This window comes from Aplysia californica, unplaced genomic scaffold (genome assembly GCF_000002075.1).
Source record: "Aplysia californica isolate F4 #8 unplaced genomic scaffold, AplCal3.0 scaffold00093, whole genome shotgun sequence".
NCBI classification, from domain to species: Eukaryota; Metazoa; Mollusca; class Gastropoda; order Aplysiida; family Aplysiidae; genus Aplysia; species Aplysia californica.
The window spans coordinates 171,231-192,672 of record NW_004797363.1 but is presented as its reverse complement, the minus strand read 5'-3'; the positions used below and the strand labels follow the sequence as shown (position 1 = coordinate 192,672).

At 38.3% G+C, this 21,442-nt stretch overlaps 1 protein-coding gene across 1 annotated transcript; it reads right to left on the bottom strand.

The window, feature by feature from the left end:
- Positions 1-755: 755 nt before the first annotated feature.
- LOC101851112 (serine/threonine-protein kinase STK11) lies at positions 756-19,806 on the bottom strand. Its single transcript, XM_005094989.3, has 9 exons — positions 19,331-19,806; positions 12,820-12,903; positions 10,475-10,564; positions 8,372-8,504; positions 6,866-7,002; positions 5,899-6,026; positions 5,525-5,582; positions 4,503-4,729; positions 756-2,556 (listed from the first exon to the last, which is right to left on the bottom strand). The coding sequence occupies exons 1-9, from the start codon at positions 19,657-19,659 to the stop codon at positions 2,390-2,392; spliced, it is 1,353 nt and encodes a 450-aa protein (XP_005095046.1). The 5' UTR covers positions 19,660-19,806; the 3' UTR covers positions 756-2,389.
- Positions 19,807-21,442: the final 1,636 nt, after the last annotated feature.

The following is a 21,442-nucleotide window of genomic DNA, read 5'->3' as shown; positions in this document are numbered from 1 at the left end:
CACAAACCAACAAAACTGATGATGTACTTAAAAAACAAACGCGTTTGTTTTCAAGGCCGCAAGTCAGGTGATCCGTCTGAGGCAGGGGTCTATTTGTAGTGTGCACTGAAGCTGCCAAAAACCGAACCAAACAGAACCGATCTTCCAATGGGCACCGCCTATAAGCAGAAGCATGAAAACGTGTAAACATAGAAGAGGAAATTTACTTTAAATCAATAAAAAGCAAAGTAAATAGCAGTGGTCACTAGTGAGCAATCATGAGCACTGTGGCCTAAAACTACCCCCACCCCAAAAAAAAATTGAAACACCAGCTAGCATTTCATCTCCAGTCCAACTCCATGGATCTCAACACAGGACACAGATCAGCAGCAAGCATAAGAGTAAGAGCTACAGAGGGAAAGCAACATGTACAACACCAGGGAGGCTACAGAAAGACCATGGTACAACTTTGGTAGGACTTGAACATATATGTTTTATCCTATGCGTACGTGGAGAAACACTGCAAAAAGCTTCAAACACATATAACGGGGGGCTAGGCGAGGTTGAAAAGAAGCTCATATTGTGTGCATGCATGTGTGTGAATGTGGCTGTGGTTTTGTACAACTAACCTCGGGGGATTGGAGGAGGGATTGTGTTGGAGATCATAACAATAACAAAATTAGGAGAATGGCCGGAACTCTCAGCTTCATGGGAGTGCTTTCCCTCTATATTTAATAACATGTGTGTCAACTGCGAATATATTTAATTTATCTATACCTGTAAATAACTTTATCTTTGAGTAAAAACTATGTGTAATTATGCGATTGCTCTGACTAAAACGTTTTTGTTTACTATCTGAGAATATAATGGAACAGGTTCACAACCCAAGCATTATTGTACATGAATATATTTGTATATATATATATACATAGAGAGAGATAGAGAGGAATTGGGAAAAATTGCTCTTAGATTTATTATTCACTGAGATGAAATCGAAACTATGTTGATTTACTGACCAAAGGTGAGCAAGAGTAATCACAAAATGTTCTTGGGAGGGAGAGTAAAGAGATGATACACATTTTGTAGAACAACACAGTGCATTGATGATTACAAAGAGAATATGTATTTATGTCAAAGTACACAAAAAGAGGCCTAACTCTAAGTCCAACCAAGTGTAAGCTGAAAGAGAAACAAGAACGCTTGAAGAACAAGCAGTGGGAAGAAAATAACAAAGACACAAGTTTGAGAAAACTGTCAACAAACACAATTGCCCATTACAATAGCTTATAAAGGATGTGCACATTTCATTCTCAAAGGGAAATGCACCTCCAGTAAGCAAAGAAGGAACGAAGATCAATTTTCCATCATGCTCAATGCACAAATATCCAATGGACTAAGCCATAAATTTAGTGATGATGAGAAAAACTTTACAAGACAGACATCATTTGATTCATTCACTGCAACCCACAAGGCTCTATGTGGCAACGTGAGTGATAACAAATGTAGGCGGTCGCTCCTCCAAATGTTCCTTGCACAACTGCATACAAGTGAAATCACCTGGAATAGCATTGTTTTTTAACCTTATGTTACTTAACTATGGCAGCAGTCATTCACTTTGAAAAAGATGGTGTCCCTTTGACAAAGCTTGACAATTTTCAAGACTAAAAACAAACCCAATGCCAACAATATCAGAGGCACAACCTCCAAAAGTAGTGAACATCATGTTAGAAAACAGTATTCAATAACGATGTGAAAGAAAACACACTTATTCTGAGCATGCCCCTTCCAATGGAAAAGATATATTGTGAATAAAAGTCAACAAATCATAATCAGCAAAGTGTGGCATAAGAGCAGAGATAAATGCAAATATCACAGGCCAAGAGGCAATGGTTGGGGTTTTCATTAAAAAAACTTCCATCCTTTTCTGAAACTGCTTCTTTGTCAGAATTCATATTTCCCTCTACAAATCATCGAAGCTGCAAGAAAATGAATAACTCCATTAGAACCTGCTACACAGTACAAGTAGGAAAAAATTGTGGATATTTTTGTTTCAACAGCAATGAAATACTCCTGAAGAGGGGAGATTTTCAAATAAAATTTCTGAACTTTTCAAAGGTGCTCTCTCCTTGCCCCAAGTATATAATTTTTCCATGTGATCAAAGGAAATCGCAAAATGTTTAGAAACCTCCTCCTCTTGTAGATCTGCCCCCTTAACAATACGTTCCTCCACACTATATACATGCTCCTTTACCAAATGCCCAGTCCTGGGATATTCCATCATTTGTGACTGGTTTAGAAAAACCGGGACAACAGCGCCAACTTTTTTTTCTATAAAATTGGGAACTTTTTCCCAGAGCTGAGAACTCTTGAGGTAACAAAGAGAACTACGGTAGAAGACGAAACACAGACGTCAGGACTGTTTGCAACCCGAGAACTTGTTTTTCTTGCTCTTCTTGCGTTTCGGAATACAATGTTTAGTCCCATCCGCAGCCTCAGCTTGAGGTGGCTCATCCTCTATGTCATCAACAGCTGCATTTTGTCTATCCATACTGCCTGATGGTACCACGTGGTCTGAAACTAAATACAAATTTATTTTTTAAAATTGTTAAACATGTGAAAGAAACATTTCCAACATCAACAAATCTTAACTCTAAATCATGCTAGAACTGGAAAGATATTACACTCTCCTTTACAGGAAAGGTGAAACTAAAAATGGATGAGTGAAACAATTTGCAAAAATTGAATTACAGAACAACATCGCAGGAATGTAACAGGAATTCCTGTTTTTGCCCTCTTTTTGCATTTACTCAAACTGGCAGGTTGTGCATTAGTTCAAAATGACAAGTTTCATAGGCTTTCATGTGTAAGTTCATCTTCTCACTTTTGGGCAAACAGGTACATTAGCATGTAGTGCTAACTTGACCCCAAAACCAAGATACTCAAAAAAGCCATCCCCAACACCAGTCCTCACCCGCGTGTGCTTCAAGTTGACATTTTAAAAGGTACAGTGCAACTTATGATAAGTCTTTGAATAATGGCCAGCCAAATCCAAACACTATACTTTTTAAGGAAAACTCCACCGTTACTAGCCAAGTTACTACAATAACAAATCTGTGGGTGATTGGCGGGTGCTCTGGTGTGGTTTGCTTCTTCTTTCCTATCAAACACATATCGTCCTAATCTCCCCCTCTTCTTTTTGATGTTTGTTACTCTCTCTTGTAACAGCTCTAATCTTCTGGCGCTCATATGACCTTATGCAGTTGCGAGCGCCGTAAAACCTCTACTAAAACTAAATAACAAATCTTGCATCGGGCAACATTATGGGTTTCTGGTGTGCTCACACACTTAAATGTTTGGATGTTGAGAGAGTCTGTCCCATATTATAGTTGCATTTGGAAAAATAGTCATACTCACATTATGTGTAAATGAAGCAAAAGACAACAAACCCTCAAATGTGTGATCATGTCTTGTGGAAAAAATCTGAGGTTATACTAATTGCACACAATTTGGTTCAGGAAGGTAAACATGATGGTGTTCACGCTACTGGTTAAAATGACAAGAGGAAGTTTAAGGAAGTTTAAAATAACAATTGTAATTAAAAGAAATTGACGTTTAAAAAAAAACAGACAGTAAAAATAAGTTGTTCCCCCCTCCCCCAGGAAAATCCAAAGTCCAAAGTGAAAAATGCTCAAGAGAGAAACTTTCTAAATACACAAAAATGATAGTTTCCAAAATGTTCACTCGCCGGTGGATTTCCTAAGAGCCACACACATATATAATACACTGCACATGATCTATAATTTTTACAAATTATTGTAATTAAATAAAAAGAAGTTGTGAATGCATAAAAGCTTGTAAGAGAGTTCTTCCTAAATATGGATTTGAGTAGTATATGTCAGCATATATGTGCACAAATGTGGCGTCGGTGGCCTAGTGGTTAGGCTACTGGACTCGTAATCGTAAGGTAACGTGTTCGCGGGTTCGAACCGCGGGCCCGACAGTGTGTCCTTGGGAAAGGCGCTTTACACAAATTTTCCAGGTGAAAATGGGTACCCGGCCATAGACAGTGAAAGACCTTTTCAGCATGTTAGTGTTTTAGCACCTATAAATGGCTGCTTGCATTGTATGCTTCCCAGGAAGTTGAGGTTGTTTCATAATGCTCTCAGGTCTGCTGGGGTAATAGTATAGATTGTGAAGCGCATAGAGCTTGCTGTTGGGCAGGGATTTACGCAATACAAATGCTATCTATTATTATTATTATGTGTCCATGAGAATGAATCGTGTTTCCACTTAACACAGACTCACTATGTATACCATCAGAAAGGGGGAGGTCACCAAAAATGTCTTCCAAAGGCATCTTCGACTTACTAGTAAGGTAAACAAAACTATATTGAATATCCTACCTGATGAATATCTTGGTGATATCAAGCAAATATAATCTGACTTATGACAAGAAATGAGAGGCAATTGATGATGAGGACCATGTTAAAAAATTCTTATCTTGCGTCATACAACCTACTTACCATTGTTCATGAGAGCATCGTCATCCAAGTAGTTCTGGTTCTGAGAGATAGCCATCAAGGTAACATTTTCATCTTCCTCATCATCATCGTCATCATCTTCATCCCCATAGTGCATGGTGTTGAGGCAAGGAATCACAGTCATAGAGCGCAGCACATCCTCGGGGGTATCAAGGCGTGGGGGAATCAACACACGATCCAGCATGCGAGGGTGCTGCTTGATGAACCAGCTAGGGAGCCAAAAGTTTTAGTTTTAGAAAGAGTTTTATGGCACTTGCAACACAATAGGGTCATATAAGGGCCGAAGATTAGAGGTGTTTAAAAGAGTAACAAATACAAAGGAGGAGAGATAAGTACGATGTTTGATAGGAATAAAGAAGCAAACCACACCAGAGCACCCACTAATCACCCACTGGGAGCCAAAAGAGAGAAAAGTGTGGTAAACTAAAGTGAAATGAACTGAATCATTAAATCATAACGTGATGTATTGTCCTATTAGCCCTCATATGCGCTCTATCCTTGGAATTTTACGATTCATTCTAGACATACAGTAAAAAGTCATATATGTTATAAGATAATGAGTCCTGCTGCATTTCACTTTAAAAGACAAAAGTAGCGGACCTACAAATGTCATCTTTTTACTTAAGTCCAGGAAACTGTCAAAAGTTGCTGATGAACCTTTTTTAGTTCACAGCAAGCTACCATGGTTTTGGCCCTAGGAGCTCTAAGAGTCAGCCTCAATTCAGCAAGAAGAAATTATGACCATGGTCACACAGAAAACAGGTACAATGAGTTGACCTAACAGGACAGCTCATAAAGCACTCAACAAGACAGCCTTTATTCTATATAGTTCTCTTCTAGAAATTTTTTAAAAAATTAATAAGAAGATTTCAGTCTTGCCACATATGATTTTGACCTGTGTTGCACAGAAGTAAAAAAAAAAAAGCACAACTCTTGCCACACTATTTCATTCTTTCTTTTTTTGCCACAGAAATACATGACATCTGTTAGAAAGGGCTACTTACGGATGTTGTCTGATCTGCATCAGTGAGTACCGAACCTCAGACTCATATGCCAGCATACCTGGTCAAATAAAAAAAGGAATAAGGAATCAAAATTTTCAGGCATTTTAAAACACCTTACAATTTATTTATTTTTAATCTGAGAAATGTTTATACCTAAGATCAATCAGGGTGGTCACATAAAACTAGACACACTGTCTCTTCTGCCTCTTTTTAAGCAACAAACAGTAAAAAGTGATGTCTGCAAAAATGAAATTTGCTATTAAAAGACTAAGAAATAACAGTAAAAACTTGGGAGCAGGAGTAGAAGGGTGGGGTGAAGGACTTGGTAAAGTCACATTGCTAAGTGAAAAAAAACCCAAAAAACAAGTACAGACCTTTCAGCAAATCAGAGAGCTGGTCCGAGACACCTTCTGGTATACTGTATTCACCCTTTCCGATGTTCTCAAACAATTTGTAAATTGTGTCTCCTTCAAAAGGATACTTTCCAGTCGTGACATTATACCTGAAAATACAGAAAAGGATTACGATTGTAACTGAAATCCTCATATATCAAGTCTGGAAATACTATAAATAGGTTTCAAGTGAATGATGTACAATTCTTACCTTCAATGAAAATAAAACAGTGATTAAATGACTGACACCACCTTATTATCTGTCATTAAAACAAAACTGAATTTTTGGATTACATGGAGAGGTAGCCATTACTACATATGACCTCTTTTGTAAAACAAATGACAAAAAAGGAAATACATTAATGTTGGGATAACATTTAAATAGCACTCTTGACTTACAGGTCCATTACCTATGCTTTAAAACACAAACTTTTAATGAACAGATTAGTAATTCCCACTCCATCCCTGTCAGCTTATTCATCAAACTTCATTATGCAATCAAACAACCTTACTAATAAAATCATCCTCATACAATTCGAAGGAAAGAACCATCAAGGTCAACAAAACAAGATGTGAAAATGGTTGGCTGAACCGACCAGACAAAAAAAGGACAAAGTTATAAGCATCAGTAATAATGAACGGAGTGTGATGGAGGACAAAGCTTACATGATATACTACCCATCACTCAGGTGACAATATGATAGACTCAGATAGAAAGAAGGTGACTGAACATTACTTTTCACAGAAACAGTTTAATACACAAGGACAAATACTGCAAAAACCTGAAACTTTCTTCAGAGGTTAAGGTGTTTTATTTTTAAAAATAATTGAAACCACATGTTTGAAAGGAGAAGAAAGCGAAATATAAAAGTAACAAAAGTCAGTATAAACCCTTTATTCCGGGAATTGCTAAAATTTTAAAAAAGAGACTGGCATTCATTATACTTACAGGGTGACTCCACTTGACCACACATCCACTTTAAACCCAGCAAAGGTTCCAAGACCATTTGCAATCTCAGGGGGCTGAAATGCAGGTGACCCCTGACTGGTGCGACACTCGTCGTTCCACGCAAACCTGTCGAGGGCCTGATGGAAAATGGAAAATCAACACGTGAATTTTAGCAAAGGTATATAACCAAGTGAGGGGCATCAGTGTGATTGGGTTAGCCATAGAAACATCACAAAATATAGACTCAGATAGAAAATGTTTTCACAAATGTTTAATATTACAATATATGGCTGTGTCAAATAACATCCTTAGAAATATACAGTCAAACCTGTGTAAGACGGCCACCCATTGTCAACGAGAAAAGTGGCCGTATAAGACAGGTGGCCGTCTTAGGCAGGACTGATCAAGATGAAGAAAACAAACCATTCCCATATTCTGAGGTCCCAATCGAAAGTAGCCGCATTGTTGTTGTTTTTGATGTTGTTGGTGGTGGTGGTAGTGGTTTGTATTTTGTTTGTCATTTTTATTTTGTTGCTGATTTTGCACAAGGGTGACAATAAAATGAAATGTATCAGACGAGGAAGACCGAGTGCCACGTTAAAACATGCACATGGGTCGCCACCACTCGGAGAACGAGCGACGCTTCTGTCACAAGTTCATGTTGACGTCCTTTGTTACTATGTTACAGACTGGGTAAACAGTGACCACTCATCTCACTTACGATTTGCGTGTGAGTTTTGGGCAGGGCTTATGGGTTATGAGGGATCACACGCTTGCCTCACCAGCAGCTGAAAATTGGTAGCTATTGGTCAACAGTGGGAGGGGCCTACACAACGTGATCGGTTGGAGTGACTACCTAACAACAACGACAGGTGATTGAATTATGACGGCTCGCCCACAACGCCTGGGGCCAATGCACCATGTATGACAAAACGTAATGGAGTCACTAAGGTGGCCGTCTTAGACAGGTGTTATTGTTTAGTGTGATAGGAGTTGTGTGTTAAAATATGGTGCCGCGGCCGCGTTGGACAGGTGACCGTTTTATACAGTTAAATTATACAGAAAAAACGCAAGGGGGGAAATGGAAAGTGTCCGTTTGTACGGGTGGCCGTCTTATAGAGGTGTCCGTCAGGGCAAGTTTGACTGTATTTATTTTTGAGTAAAATAAACACAAATTCTTGTAAACATTGGTAGATAAATGGCTAAAGAATCATTTTTTGATGGGATTCAGTTTTTGTCAGTAGGAACAACTGCACCTTTCTCCTGACATTCACACAGATTATTGTTTAAATTTTGACATCAAACCAGCAGTAATCATTAAGCATTTAATAAGTACATTCTGTATTGATTCAAAGTCTATTACATGAATTTGCTGAAAACCCCAACCTAATGACAGAAAAAAAGACAGGTCCTGTAGGTAAAGTCCTTGAACTCTAAAAAGTTTGTATAGGACCAAACAGAACACGGAAAACACAATAACCTATGAGTCCCATCAGCTTTTATTACCTCTGCCACGCCAAGATCTGTAATTTTGAGTGTCTCATCATTGGTGACCAGAAGGTTCCCAGGTTTAATATCTTTGTGCACAATGCCATTGCTGTGTAGGTACTCAAGGCCATCTATTAGCTGGCGGAAATAGCTGAGGATGCATCAAAAGCAAACGATTCAAAACTCAAATTTGTCACATTGTAGTTTATAATGACCATCCACAAAAACAGAAATATAAACTAAACAAATAAATCCAGATATTTTTAACACTAATGCACCCACAGATGACAAGTCACCTTCTATTGCTAAAAAAAAATCCAAGCTCGATACACAAGAACCGCAATCTTAACTGGGAAGAAACAGAGGCAAAAAGGTTGTTATTTCTTCTGTCAGAAAAAAAAATTAAAAATTTTTTTTAAATCAAGACCAAAACATTATTTTATATATTATATTACATAAATAAGTACAAATGAATACTAAGTCACACAGGAAGAAGCCAAGCACTGAAAATCCAGGCCATAAATACCTAAAGAATGGCAGCATGGGGCTGTGGGGGTGAGGAAATAATAATGGTAGGATTTTAATAGAGAGATAAAAGCCATCAGAGGTTTGCACAGATGAGAATCTCAATAAAAAAAGAAGAAAAACATACAACAATAACATACAATGAGAGAGATTTCATAAAAGGCTAGGCAAATGACAGGTTCTAAATTTTAGAACCTTTTATTTGCCTAGCCTTATTTAAGCTAGCCACTGAGACAAAGAACAAGACCTATGTGTCACGACGCAGTGGAATCAGGAAATCATTAATCATTTTTGGCCATGTGGAGTTATTAGTACCATCATAAAGCTTGTTCATTTGCTTTGCTTTTGATGAAAAAAAACCCTGATCTATCTTGAGAAGAAGTCGAAATATATGCAACTGAAGGAGGTGGGGGACGCCTGGGTAGTGGAGGTAAAATTAGCGAGAAAATGGCCACCAAAGTTTGGTGACTTCCAAAGCTTGAGAGTCTTTGAAAGCTGCAAATTTCCATTTTTAAAACCTTTGATCAACATTTTTCAGTATAAGCCACCCAGAAATGTGTAAAATGGACATAAAAGGTGTTGAGCCTAAAAAAGAAAAATCAATAAAAATTGCCAATGGGCAAAAAATGTTTTTTTCTTCATTTTATTTTGATGAACACCTGATTTCACCATGATACCCCACACATGTGACAACTGGACGAAGATCAAAGCTAAGACAAAATACATTGGGACTGCTATAGCAACTAAACATAACAAGCACATGATGTGTTCTCATTCTTTAAAACAAAATATACAAACAGATTTGTTTTGTGAAAATACAAAATTGTCAATTTTCTACGGCAGCAATACTCATGCCCTTCGACTTTCCTTGGAAAGGCAATACGATTTCCATTCATTTGGAATGTTACAGAGAGGGTTTCACATGAAAATTTGTCTCAATTCACAGGAATAAACAGTTTCCATTTTAACAAATTTAGCTACTATGCATTCTCACACATATTATTTAGAAGTGTTTCAGCTAAATGATTAACATAATCACTTGGAAATGGTTATTCTTTCCATTTTTCACAAATCCTTGTTAAAGATTAGAAGATAAAGTTCTAAATCTCTGTTATTAACAAACTTTCACTCATAACAACCTTTAAAATGATATGTGACATGCCTGTGTAGGAAATGCAGGAGAAGCTGTGTCTGTAACCAAAAAGAACAGCTTGCACTGTGATTTTTTTCGGGGCAAAAAGGGAGTGCTGCTGTGTGTGTGTGTGTGTGTGTGTGTGTGTGTGTGTGTGTGTGTGTGTGTGTGTGCGTGTGCGTGCATGTGTGTGGGGGGGGGGTAATTAAATGGGGGTTTTTTCCCTAGAAATAAACGTATTTCAGCAAAGTACATACTGGATTCGGTATCTAGACACGGTATTCAATAGTGCAAAAACCTCAAAAACGATAATTTCACCCAGTTTTCAGTAAAAAGTCCCACCTGCCCGCCTGCTTGAAGCCACAAACAAATGTATTTTTATATAAAATACTCTCACATTCTCCCAAAGAAGAAAGGGAAACAACAGTCGATTGTTATTGTAACACAAACAGTCACTTACTTACCCATGAGCTTGCCAGATTGGAAATTTTTTCTCAGGCACACTCTCTAACATTTCTTGCAGTTCACTTGCACAATACTCCATAATCATGTACCTGACGAATGAAAATGAAGAAGAGAAACTAAAAATACAACACCGGATACAATATGAGCATATGCCAGCAAACATTATATTAACTTGTTTTTACAGGCGAATTAATTTCCCACATTTTTATCCACAATTAACATGTAATGAAACATCCTTTAAAAAAAAAAAGATTAGGTGATTAAGAAGGGCGAGAAAAAAATTGTAAAAACAAATTCAATAACGGGAGAAAGGAAAACATTGTGTTGAGTCATTGACTGAAAATTAGATCAAAATATTGTTTTAGAAGAAGTTTTTGTTCCATTGAATTCCACAAGAATGTGTCTAAGTACTGAATCTGTTGTATTTTCGACTTTGACAGCCATTTTCTCTGAATTGTGTTTTTCAAGGACAGTATGCCATGAATATCCTACAATCTCAATTACATGCCCTGGAGACTTGAAATAAGGCACAGGGACTGCTCATTACCCATTATTGTGGGTAATACGCTAGTCACTTATTTTTTGTTATAAATATGACAGGGTGAAAGAGCAATAACATAAGGTTGGGGGTGGGGGTGGGGGGTATTTTCAACAATTTCTTGCATCATGAAATTCAAAGACTCATGCTACATCCGTAAAAATATACAAATAAAAATTATAGTGACCCTCATGCCTCAATGCAGATCCTCCATTTCCATTCCCATCTTACAAAGTAAAATATCAAGTAAATTAGTGTTTTGAGGTTTTAGGAATTTAAAGATGAGTGTTTAACTTCAGACAGCTGCTGTCCCTAGGACAAGTTGTGTATTTCAAGAATAACACCTCAGATCATTTGGCACTGAGTCTAACTAAATTCGTAAAACTGGTAGATACAATTTTTTTTATTTTGAGCTAACCAGACCTGCCACCTCAATTCGATTTACTTTTAAAAAAGTATGTCAAGTTTTGTACATTCACAGAATTCTCATTGACTAAAGTGTTAAAAATGGACACTTTTATACCTTTTCACAGCGAGATAAAACAAGATTGTACAATAATCTCTTTTAAAGCATTTATACGCAATTACACAAGGTGATGTTCGTTCTGGTAACAATTGAGTAAACCTCAGAATCTTTACACCAAATATTGCACCATCTAATATCAAAGTAAGAATTATCATCATCACCTTTGGCTACTATATGGATTCTTAGAGACCATGGATGAAACGGTCTAGGTCTGTAATGTTGGGCTGCACCGCCTAATTATGTAGCATTGAAACCCAATATTGGAGTTGGAGCGGAAGTCTCCACCAGAGACTTTATTGTAAAAACCACAGTTCAGAGTAGTTCCTCTTTTTCTTTCCTGTATCTTTCTTTTGACATCTGAAGCCTCTCTAAAACCTTACTCTGCCAGAAAAATCTATTTTTAACCTGCATCAGAGATTTCTCTTTCTTGTTCCTAAATAAAATTCTCTCCATGTCTTGATGTCTATTTTCCATTGCACTGTCCTTTTTCTAGATGTGCATAAAACAAAACTATGATCATTTTCTGGATCTTCAACTTGGGGCTAAATGTCCCGTAAGGACAATCTTGGGGAAAAAACCTTCCTCCTCCATCTCTCACACATGTCCAAGCCAACAGAATCATAGTACAAAAGGTACATTATCATATATGCCCTGGAAACAGCCTTTTGAAGGGCTTCATTAATTGTGATATTGACTCTATTTGATGTTAATGTTAATTAATAAAGCATCATAAACTCCATAAAGGAAATTGGCTGGGGGGGGGGGGGGGGAAGAAGTGTGAGAAAATAATGGGTTACATGTTCCTACCAAGCATCAAGGAAAGCTAAAATTGTTTTTTAGTTTTAGTAGAGGTTTTACAGCGCTTGCAATAAAGTCATATGAGCGCCAAGGGGTGGATGTCAACAGAGAAGTCCTTACAGGGAATCAGACTTACTTTGCTCACCTCTCTAGCTTCAACAACACAAAGTCTGCTTTTACTATCAAGGCACCCCAGTAATAGTGGGTCACAAGAGTGTGACAAACATACAAAAGAAGTAGAGGGAAAATGACAATAGTAAGGATTCGGAAAGGAAAATTGTTAAGATTTCTCAACAGGGTCTTGAATAAAGTACAAATGTACCCTTCACAAGTCCTCCTAAGCACAGTACAGACAGAGATTATTCTGTATCATTACATTAGTCTTAGAAACATGTTTCTTCAAGAACACCCCCATCTTTCAAAAGTTACAATTTTTTAAAATGACAATAACTTATAGAACACAAAGATGCACAGACACTCACATTTTCTCTTTTTCCTCATTGTGCATCACTTCAAATAGGCGTATGACATTACGATGCCTCAGTCGCTTTAGTAGCTGGATTTCTCTGTAAATGTCCAGGCGAAGAAATATGTGAATTATAAATGAATTAAAAGAAAGCTGTGCTCATACATGGCAAAATAATTTAAACTTCTCGAATGAAAACAAGACCTAAATTATGACTTACAAAAAATGGAAAGAAAAACTGTCAAGTCAGAATATAACAGTATTAAAGCTTTTCAAAACAGGCCAACATAAATTTCTCATCAAAATTTAGTATAAATATAACAAAGAGAAGTGGAAAAGTCGCACCAAAAAATTAATACTTCAGCAAATGAATTTGAAAATTGAAATGTGGAAAACATGCATCATCATAGTATTTCTTTTTTGGGTGAATGCATAATTGAGTAATTATGACTCCCTCAAAAATCAAACTTCATAGTTGGCATTGTAAAAAGTCTTACACACCCAGCTTCTATTGATCTGATATATGAATCCCATGCTAGGGCTAGTTTGAGTTTGAATTATGCAACTTGCACATGGAGACAAAGAGATTAAATTACACAAAAGTACATTGGCTCATAGAAGAAATTACAAAAGATCTACCTTACATATCAGGGTAAGTTTTGGTAATGGATCATGCGTAATTAGTCAAGCAAAAATCTGAGACTACTTGAAAGTACAGGTGAACCTCTGTGTAAGACATCTACCTATTGTCAAGGAGAAAAGTGGTTGTAAGACAGGTGGCCATTTTAGGCAGAAGGGATCATAATGAAAACAAACCATTCCTTCTGAGGTCCCACCCGGAGGTGGTTGCAGGCTTAGGACTGCTGTGAAACTAATTAGAATGTTATTTTTTCTTTTGAAAAATGGGAGGAGGGGAGGCAACTTAGAAAACAAGCGACGCATTTGTCACAAGTTCCATGCACCTTAATCAGTTGGAGGTACTAACAATAATGACATGTTATTGGATTATTGATCATTATATGATGGCTCGTCCAAAGCGACAGGGGCCAATACAAAACATCGGACAATGAGAACCCTGATTTGTGTGGTCATCTAAGACAGGTATCCTTTGATGTTAATTGATAAAATATATGGTGGCCACACCCGCATTGGGAGATGACCGTTTTACACAGTGAAATAAGAAATTATATTAATAGAAACACTGCAAGGGGGGAAAGGAAAGTGGCTGTTTGTACAGGTGGCTGTCATGGTAGGTTCAATTGTATAAAAGACAACATGCTATAGATCTATGTATTAATTAAACTAATGAATAGTCTATTCCTATCCGGCGTTGGGAATAGAGTAGAATTTGTCAGTGTTGGGAATAGAAGAATTTGTCTATTCCCAAACGATGTTTTTTTAGGCTAGCCTAGAGACCAATACAGAGAGACTTTACGTAGTCACGTGACCCGTCTGATTCGCAGCGTGCGCCCTCTTTAGCTAGGCCTATACTTCGTCAGAGGGAGTTGAAAGCTTAAATTAATAACAAAATTTTGGTAAGTGTTTTTACGACCATCACAACTGAATAAGCTCATATGAGCACGTGGGACACATTAAACATTTTTCATTTGGTAGGAAATTTAGAATTTTGCCCCTTGGCGGCCGAAGCCTACTCATCGAATTTGGACCACCAAGGGATCTTTAACTTGCACACGAGACCAAGATTTTTCGCCCTTGTCCGAGAAGGCCAGGAGTAGATCTTACCTACCATAAGATCAGGGGTGTGGCTAAAAGACAGCAGTAAGAAGGAGCCAAGGAGAAGCAGTAGAAAGGCTGCAAAAAGATTCAGGATTCCAGAGGATGAGGCAAAGGAAGTGAGGGGGGGGGGGGCAAAAAGTGGAGACGAAAGCAGATGACAGAACATTGCTAGAGAACAGGAAAGGTCGTGAAAGGAGACAATTTTCTTAGAGAAGAAAAATTTCCTGTTGCTATCCGGATTCAAACTCGGGACCTATTGAATGAAAGGCAAACACCTTAACCTCTAGACCACGAGAGCACTCTGAATAAGTTTTGTCTAACAATATTATTATGATTATTATTATCATAAATTTTCCATACACACACACACACATGATGCTTCTTTTTGTGTTTGGTGAATAAGGTCGCGGGTTCGAACCCGGGCCAGGTCAAACAGCAGACTTAAAAATTGGTATTCTGGTAGCTTCCTCGCTTGATGTCAGCATAGTGAAGTTAGTGCCAGGACTGGTTTACAAATCTAGGGGGAGGATTGTGGGTGTAGGGGGAGTGAAGTCATAAAATAAGAAGATGGACTTATAATATCTAAACCAATCACCAATCAGGCATGAATGAAGTTCACACTGTCTGACATTAAAAAGTCTTTTTTTTTTTCACCATCAGGCCAGTGTTCAGCACACTTCATTTTTTCCTCGACGGATTGCATGAACACATTGTTTACTTTTCAACGTGCACGCCAATATAATACAACATTACGACTGAACTATCAGTACAGACTGTGTTTAATAGTTCCCAACACTGGTTGGGAATAGGCAAATATATAAGAAATATGTAGTTATTCCCAACATCGATTGGGAATAAGAACAGCCTTAACTTTTGTCCTGCATCTTGTGCTGAGATGTGAATCTTATCAGCAATCTATTACGTTGGACTTCCGGGTAGGCCGCCGGTGTCACTCAACGTGTACTGTTGGTGTACAGCGAGCAGACCTGGAAACGTGTGTTTTCACCATGAATAGCGTGGGAGTGTGTTAATCGATTATGAAAATAACGCTTTATCTTTTATAGCTTTCTATTTATAAAGTGTTACGAACACATGAATAACCCCCTTTCATAAGCTGATAAGACATTACGAGTAGTTTTATGCCCATTTGAATACTTTTTTAGACGCTCTTGTTGTTATTCAATGGGGTTAGAAAGGTAGGTCAATTTCCGAATGTTTTGTTCTCAAATTGTTCTTTTCACCTGCGCAATGGTATTCAAATTTACTTCTATCCGCCGCTAATACCCTGTTCGGTGTCACGGGAAGAAAGAGACATGCTCTCTCCCACCAGCCAGAGAGCTTGGGTAATGGAGATGCCACGAGTTGTTAGTGTTTCCCTGACTCCATCTATCCAGGTCTTTCTCGGTTCCCCTCTAGCCTTGTTGCCATTGGAATTTTTTTTTTATGTAAGCACGTTGTGCTGGATGGTGTGTTAGTAATCGCATGAGATGTCCGAACCATTTGATTCTTTGATATTGGATGTACATGTGATGCATGACATCATTTGTGCCCACCATTTCTCTGATTATTGAGTTGCTAATTTCGCCTCGCCTGGTCTTGTTTACCGCTTTCCTAAGACAACGCATTTCACAAGTTGTAATTCTTTGCTCCAATGTCTTGTTCGTGGTCCATGTTTGGCATTGATATGTGATGTGATGGGATGAATACGGTGTTGATTATTTTGAGTTTTGTTGTCATGGGGGTGTTAAGATGTTTCAGTAGTGGAGTAAGCTAGTAACTAACATTATGGCTTTTTGTACTCGTGTTTCAATTTCTCTCCTCTGTATTATTATTATTATTAGTATAGGGTTTTACGGCACTCGCAACTGCTAAGGTCATATGAGCGCGCGAAACACAAGTTGTTTACTTTCGCAAAAGTTTGTTGCACGATTGGTTAACTAATTGATTCTAAAATGCTAAAATGTTAAAATATTAAAATTCAGTGTAAATTATGTGATTTAAAACAACTCTTTTAATCTTTTAAGTAACAATAAAAATTTTAAATAGTACGTTTTCATTTTACAATTTGCCATAAAGGCCTTCATAAAATTCAAAATTTTGCTGGGACCAACGACGGAAAAAATATCTTGCAATTTCTTGCATTTATAATATTTCCTTCGGATCTCCTCTGTGAATTTACTTCCGAGGTACTTAAAATAAAAATGGTAGAGTGGGTGTCGCATTCAACGAGGTTGCCCAGACCGGCTAGTTGTCCTCGTTGGATCTGACCTCTCGCTGAACATGAATAAGGCTAAGTAGAACAAAAAAGAGACAAGTTATTATGTTACACGATGTACCAGTACAATTAAAACAGTTGTCCCCCCTGATGACGAAAATCTCAAACAGCATCACTGACAGGTGTTTGAGCTGTGTCCTGACTGTCATTTTTGCATTTTAAAATTTATTTTTCCGTAACACTTCTAGTGTGGAAACATACCCTCTCACATCTAGGCCTAGATCTACATAAAGCAAAGGAGGGAGAATGGATTTTCTGATCAGGGAAAGAAAAGAAAATTTTTTAAGATGAATGTCTCGATATAGACCTACCCATTCAGAGTTCATCCAGTTTCACACAGTCCGCATCGCGTCCCCACCCCACCCACCCCTCCCATAGAAGGCTAACCCCCGCACATCCTCTTTGCTTTGAGGCTCATATTAGGAGGCACACTAGGTTTAGCAATACAATGTGTTAGGAATCGAGGATGGGCCTTGTGCCTCGCGTGAGACTGAGAGAAAAGAGAAAAATTCTTCGCTTTTGGGGCCGCTATTGCTTTTATTTGGTTATCGTGACCTCGTTGAAAGCGACTTTGGTCCGTTAGTAATCTTGTTGGAGCTGATGTACATTTACAAAGAGATAGAGGAAAAAATTGGGGATTAAGGACTGCCTCGTTGGAGCCGACTTCTCGTTGAATGTGACCTCGTTGAATGCGACATCCACTGTATTCAAAAGTATCAATGTATCAAATAAGCTTATTTTTATTAGGTCTGTAGAGGTAGTATCATTTTATACAAAATCAAGCTCATTTGAAAGATATTGGTCACATTGTATAGAAAAATGAAAGTCTTGTTTCCTGACTATCCTTTCGAGCTCCTCATGATGTCTAAGTGGGTCAATTTGTTCTAATTTCATTGCACAGACATCTAGAGCTACCAACTTGGTGTGTTTCGAATGAAACGTACGCCTTGGTTACGAACAAACGCAGGCGGTTCTAGAAGTAAGCCACAAACGCACACAAACTCAAGCAGTGCGTGAAAGTGGGTCCAATGTGGGACCCGAGCGGAACGGGGATGATACTCAGTGCAGCCGGACTGACACAGGACCGGAACGAAGGAGAGGTGCCGAAATAGGCTTATCGGGCAACATAAACCCGACCCCCGCAGGACCAGGGTTAAACTATAATCATTAGGCGGCTAGGTCCAGCAGAGAGCCTTCTCTGTGCTAAGCTTAGGGCTTAGAAGTGAAACTGAATTGTGTGGATCCTTTGGACCATTTGGAGAAGGGAGGACTTCCATTTTAACACTGCAGCGAGCACGTAACACCACTGTGATTGGCCCAAATATAGATGACAATAATGATATATTCCGCCATCTATTTTTGTCATCTTCCGGAGCTTCCCTCACCAGTTGACTAGATCTCACCGTGGCGGGCCGGGCCCGCTTTGCCATTTAGCGCGCGATGGGCTACGTCACTAGGTTTCATCGCCGACTGGGCTGTGTGTACAAATTAGAGGAGAAAGTAAATTTAAGGGTTGGGTTTCCCTCGCCAGTAACCATTGACTAGATCTTGCGGTGTTTGTTGGTTTAAAAAAAATTGATTTATGTATTTTTATAATTTACAATCACACCAATTCTTGTTCCATAAATTTACTTTCTCCTCAAAGTTGTACACACACACACACACAAACACATACAAGCCCAAGCAGTCGGAAATTAAACTTAATGATGTAGACCATCATGCGCTAAGCAACAAAGCGAGAGTGCCACGGTGAGATATAGAGCTAGTCAACTGGCGAGGGAAGCCCAGGAAGACGACAAAAAATATAGATGGCGGAAATACGTTAATCTACTATATTAGGGCCAATCACAGAGATGTGCTTGGTGCTCGCTGTAGCTTCATGTTTCCATAACCTGCGACCATGGTAAGATTGAAAAATACCGGACCAGCGGACTGACTTTGACTAGATCTATAGGCCCTATGCCCTATGTCTCAACTTTAGGAATTCATAATGTTCCCGTTTTTAATATCTTTCAATGGAGAATCTCAGACCGGTAGATCTATTCATTAAAATTTTGTCAGGGGGGAGACCCCCATCAACCCCCCCACTCCCCTCCTCCACCCGCCCCACCTACCCCACTTTCTCGCGCAATAATGTACGAGTGGTCCGGTATTCTTCAATCTTCCCTGCGACCACTATGAGACAGTAGAAAAGTAGTATAGATCTAGAGGGATAGGGGTAGGGTTTGGGTTAGAGAAGGCTAGAAGGTCTCCTCTTTGTCTTTTCTTTATTTAAATTGTGTTTGTTGGGTGGTCGCTCGTTACGGAAGTCCTTCCTTTGAAGTTACTGACATGCATCGTCTTTGAATAGAGATCTAGATCTAGTCTACATCTAGATCTAGATTCCAGCTCTAGATCTAGATCTAGATCTAGTCTAGATTCTAGATCTGTCTCTTCGGACCCGTCTCTTCTGCTAGATTCTACTTTTTATAATAATAGTAATAGTACTAATAGCATCAGCAGCATACACACCAACCTTTGCACATTTTGATCTCCATTGGGTATCTTTCGCAGCTTTCTTTTCTTTAAAATTTTAACAGCTCTTCTACAGAGTGTTTCAGTATCCAACAGTTCTTTCACCTTGCCATATGAACCCTCCCCTAGAACATCTCCCATCAAGTATTTTCCTATTAACTTGACTTTATTCCTGTGAGGCCTGTAAACAACTTGATCCGAGTCCACCCGGTGAATTATCAAATCCCCATCATCGTCAAAAATTTCCATTTGATGAATATGTTCCGCAGTTGTCCCCGGTATTTTGTTGTTGCATAAATAAGCACCGGGCACAAATTCCTCTTGCTCCATGGCACAATCGGGAGAAATAAATCACAGTCCGCACGTGCGACCGTTGCATTCTACAATAATAAGAACATTGAATGTTTGCGTCTCGACTTTGAAGGAAGTGCAGCCATAGTGGCTTCCAGTGAAAACGAGGTCAACTACAATATGGATAGCGTCTATATTTATGGATAATCAAATTGAGGAAATCAATAACTAACAACGAAGCTCCCAAGAAAATAGTAGGCCTACCAACCAGAGCAGCCCCACCCAATGGTTTATAAAAATATCTAGATTCTAGGACCTGTATCTATGCATACTGCTGGCAGTATGTTAGTGAAGAAAAAACAAACAAAAAAAGAATATTATTACTTTGACTCTAGGCCTAAAGGAGGGTTGTTTTGAAAACGCAGCTACATTTAATGGGAATACATTGTGTATGGCCTATCAAAAACGGTATATTATATGTACGTATTATTTTAAAGCTAAGTCAAGAGTGATTGTAAGTTTCTGAAATATACGTATGTATTTTAAAAAACTTAAAAGAAAAAAGATGATGAAGTTCTATTTGCAGCTGTTGTCTATGAAAAGTACACATAATTATATTACAATTCCATGTGTATGTGCGCGTCTGCATGCACTCATATGTGAAAGTGTGTGCTAGTGGGTAGGCCTATGCACTGCAGGCCTATTATTATTGTAAGTATATTGGTGATGGTGTACTTATAAAAGCACAAAGCATTTTGTGTAGCCTGTTATTACTAAAGATTCTCTTGTAAGTGTTATTTTGTTTTACTTTATTTTACCAGAGAGCACTACTGTTCTTTCAAATTCGTTTAATTTTCAGTCTAGTTCTTATACCAAAGAAAATATGTCTACAAAATACATGTCCCTTGTAGACAACTTGCACCAGAACAAAGGAAATAGGGCTTATTAATTCCTAATTCTCTCTCTCTCTCTCTCTCTCTCTCTCTCTCTCTCTCGCTCTCTCTCGCTCTCTCTCTCTCTCTCTCTCTCTCTCTCTGTCTCTCTCTCTGTCTCGACTCTCTCTCCCTCTCTCTTTCTCTCTCTCTCTCTCTCTCTCTCTCTCTCTCTGTCTCGACTCTCTCTCCCTCTCTCTTTCTCTCTCTCTCTCTCTCTCGAGATCTCTCTCTCTCTCTCTTCTCCTAATTCTTAAATCAATTCTATCAGAAGAAATTCATATAACCTAAAGGCACCCTTTACCTATAAAATAACAAAGATTGAAAAAACCAGGCAAGATGTACTCAAGTAGCTGCATATGGGCCTATATAAACTTAGTCTATATTATTATCGTATTATCTGTATCTTTGAGAGGTGTTCCCTAAAGAGAGAGAGAGAGAGAGAGAGAGAGAGAGAGAGGGAGAGAGAGAGGGGGGTGGAGAGAATACGTCTTAGCTGTCATAAATAACTGAAAGTAGGACATGGGGATATTGTTTGCTTTCAATTATACATTTCCACCTCGTTTTTCTAGCTAATGATTGAGACACCCCCAACAAATCGGCCCTCAGAATACTTTTTGTGTTGTGTAAAAACATTAAACAAGTAACGAAATCAGATGAACGAAAGATTTCTATTTTTATTTTTACAACATTAGTATCCCAGATTGGGAAAGACTTCAACAGTACCGACCTTTAATTTGTTTTCCATGAACATAATATATGAACATGATTCATTTTACGACAGCTATAAATGAAGTACATATTATTATGTACATGCTAGAATATTGCATCATGTCATTTGACAATCAGTAATTCTCTGCCTGTCTGTCTGCCCCTCCCTCTTTATTCCA